Source organism: Bos mutus, chromosome 6, assembly GCF_027580195.1.
Source record: "Bos mutus isolate GX-2022 chromosome 6, NWIPB_WYAK_1.1, whole genome shotgun sequence".
NCBI lineage: Eukaryota > Metazoa > Chordata > Mammalia > Artiodactyla > Bovidae > Bos > Bos mutus.
In genome coordinates this window covers 2,031,902-2,034,288 of record NC_091622.1, presented here as the reverse complement: position 1 = coordinate 2,034,288, position 2,387 = coordinate 2,031,902, and the positions used below count along the sequence as shown (strand labels likewise).

The 2,387-nt window shown below is 52.8% G+C and overlaps 1 protein-coding gene across 1 annotated transcript; it reads left to right on the top strand.

Moving 5' to 3' along the window:
* Positions 1-1,879: 1,879 nt before the first annotated feature.
* SMIM43 (small integral membrane protein 43) lies at positions 1,880-2,071 on the top strand. Its single transcript, XM_070372903.1, has one exon. It carries the CDS (start codon positions 1,880-1,882, stop codon positions 2,069-2,071), a length of 192 nt encoding a protein of 63 aa, XP_070229004.1.
* The last annotated feature ends 316 nt before the right edge of the window (positions 2,072-2,387 follow it).

Genomic DNA, 2,387 nt, shown 5'->3' with positions numbered 1-2,387 from the left:
CACGCAGTCAAAGGCTTTGGCATAGTCAATAAAGCAGAAATAGATGTTTTTCTGGACCTCTCTTGCTTTTTCCATGATCCAGCGGATGTTGGCAATTTGATCTCTGGTTCCTCTGCCTTTTCTAAAACCAGCTTGAACATCAGGAAGTTCACGATTAATAATAGTGCCTGTCATTTACTTAGTAAACCACATTCTTACTCAACATTCCACTCATTTTTGATCCTCACAACAAACTCAAGAAAAAGGGAAGCAAGCTATGTAACAGGTAAGGGGATGGAGAGTCAGAGAGCTGAAGTGACCCCTGACATGTGGAGCTGACACTAGAATTGGGACTTTGAGATTTCCAGTTCACAGCTTGTCCCATGCCATCCTATTTCTTTGAACCCCCTGCCTTCACTGGGAGAGCCACTTACATAGTCTGGGATGTTCTACATCAGCCCTTATTCCCCAAATTCATTTCAGGGGCCTCTCTTGTGTCTTCACAAATAATGAAATAAAGTTGGAGGCTCATAGAATGGGCAATGATGACCCATTGTGTTAGCAGCTTTGATAGCTGCACCCAACGTTGGCCACCAATGATCCTTACCCCCTGGTATTCATGTCCTCGGACCCCTACATAGAAGTGGGCTGACCTGTGCGACTGAGTCAGTACTGCAGGAGTGACCGCGTATGCCCTCTGAAGCCAACTGTTAATGGCGCTGCAGCTTCTGCCTCCTTTCGAATCCCTGGGGGAAGTGCCCTCAGCTCTTATGCTTTGCAGGTTGCCAGCAGAGGGCTGTGCAAACACCCAAGCAACCCTGTGGGGAAGCCCACACTTAAGGAACTGACAGCCCCGACAGCCGGCACCACTTGCTAGCGTGAAAGTGAGCCACCTCGGAAGTGGACTCTCCAGCCACCACCAAGCCTTCAGAGGACTGCCTCTTGGGCTAACATCTGACGATAGGCTCATGAGAAACCCCAAGTCAGAATCACCCAGCAAAGTGCTCCCAAATTATTGACCCACAGAAACTGTGAGCTATGACCAATGTTTATGTTTGTTACACAGTGGTAGATAAACTGGATTTTTTTTTCAGAGCTGTACCATATGGCTGTGGGTAATCTTAACTACAGAGAGGTGTTAGGGGCTTAAGGAAGCATTTTAAGTAAATTGTTTTTTGTGTTGTTTTTGTTTTCCACCAAAGAAATCGGATTCTCAGTTCGACCTTAGAGGGTTTTGTACAGTTTAACTAGAAATGCATTTTCTCTTTAATGCTTTTCTAAATGAGTGCCGCTCTATACTGAGAACATTTGCAAGTCTGAAGAGCAAGGCTCGTGAACTGGCACTCACTCAGGCACCCTTAAGTCATCTCACAGCCCTTTGGACCCCCGCCTTCATTGTCGCTTTTGGGTCTCTGGGCCATGGCTTTGCCTGCCCTTTGGAAAAGCCTGAACAAGGGGAAATAACGAAACAAATCTACTAGGAAGGGGAAAGGATAGAGACCCCACTAGATGTTGGAAGTGGAAATCTTAAAATCATTTGCAAAACATCAGCCCCAACACCCGCTGGGAGGCTGAGCCGTCACCTCTTCTCCCTGTGTCTCCACCCACTGAAGTTCGCTCCTAGAAAAATCTGCTCATGTCCCCAAGAGCTCTGGAGAGGATCTTGGCGTAGAGAGGCTGTTGTGCCTACTGGGAGGGTGGGAGCCAGGGTTATACCGGCTCCTTGGCGCGTTTTCTCTGAGCTGGACGAGGCTGCGTGTGGACCTCCGAACCGTGGCCCGAGACGAGGCGCCCTTGCGCTGGCGGGAGGAGCCTGGAGGTGGGACCCTGAAGGCGCGCCTCGCCGGCAAAGGCAACCCGCGCGGAGCGCGCACGGCCACTGAGCGCCGGCGCCTCCAGCATGGAGTGGGAGCTCAACTTTCTGCTCTACCTGGCGCTCTTCTTCTTTCTGCTCTTCTTACTTTTCCTCCTGCTCTTCGTGGTCATCAAACAGCTGAAGAACTCGGTGGCCAATACGGCCGGGGCGCTCCAGCCCGGGCGCCTCTCCCTGCACCGGGAGCCTTGGGGCTTCTCCCGCGAGCAAGCGGTGTGACGGCCGCCGCGCGGACACTGGCGGGAGGGCATGGAACTGTGCGGGCACCGGGCTGGGGCTCGGCCTCGATTCTCTGGCCGCACGGCAGCCCGGGTTCTAGGGCCAGGCTCGGCTGCCTCTCTGGCAGGTCCGTTTGGGCATGGGAGCTGTTGGCAAATGGGCGAGTTTCTCTGCTCCTCCGGGAAGCTAGGGGCTCACGGCGCGCTGGGATGTCAGGGATGACGGATGCCTGGGGTCTGGGCTGGTGGTGTGCTTTTAGGGAGGGACCCTAAGCTTTTCCGGGGCGGGGAGAAATACAGAAAAGAGAGAAGGTTAG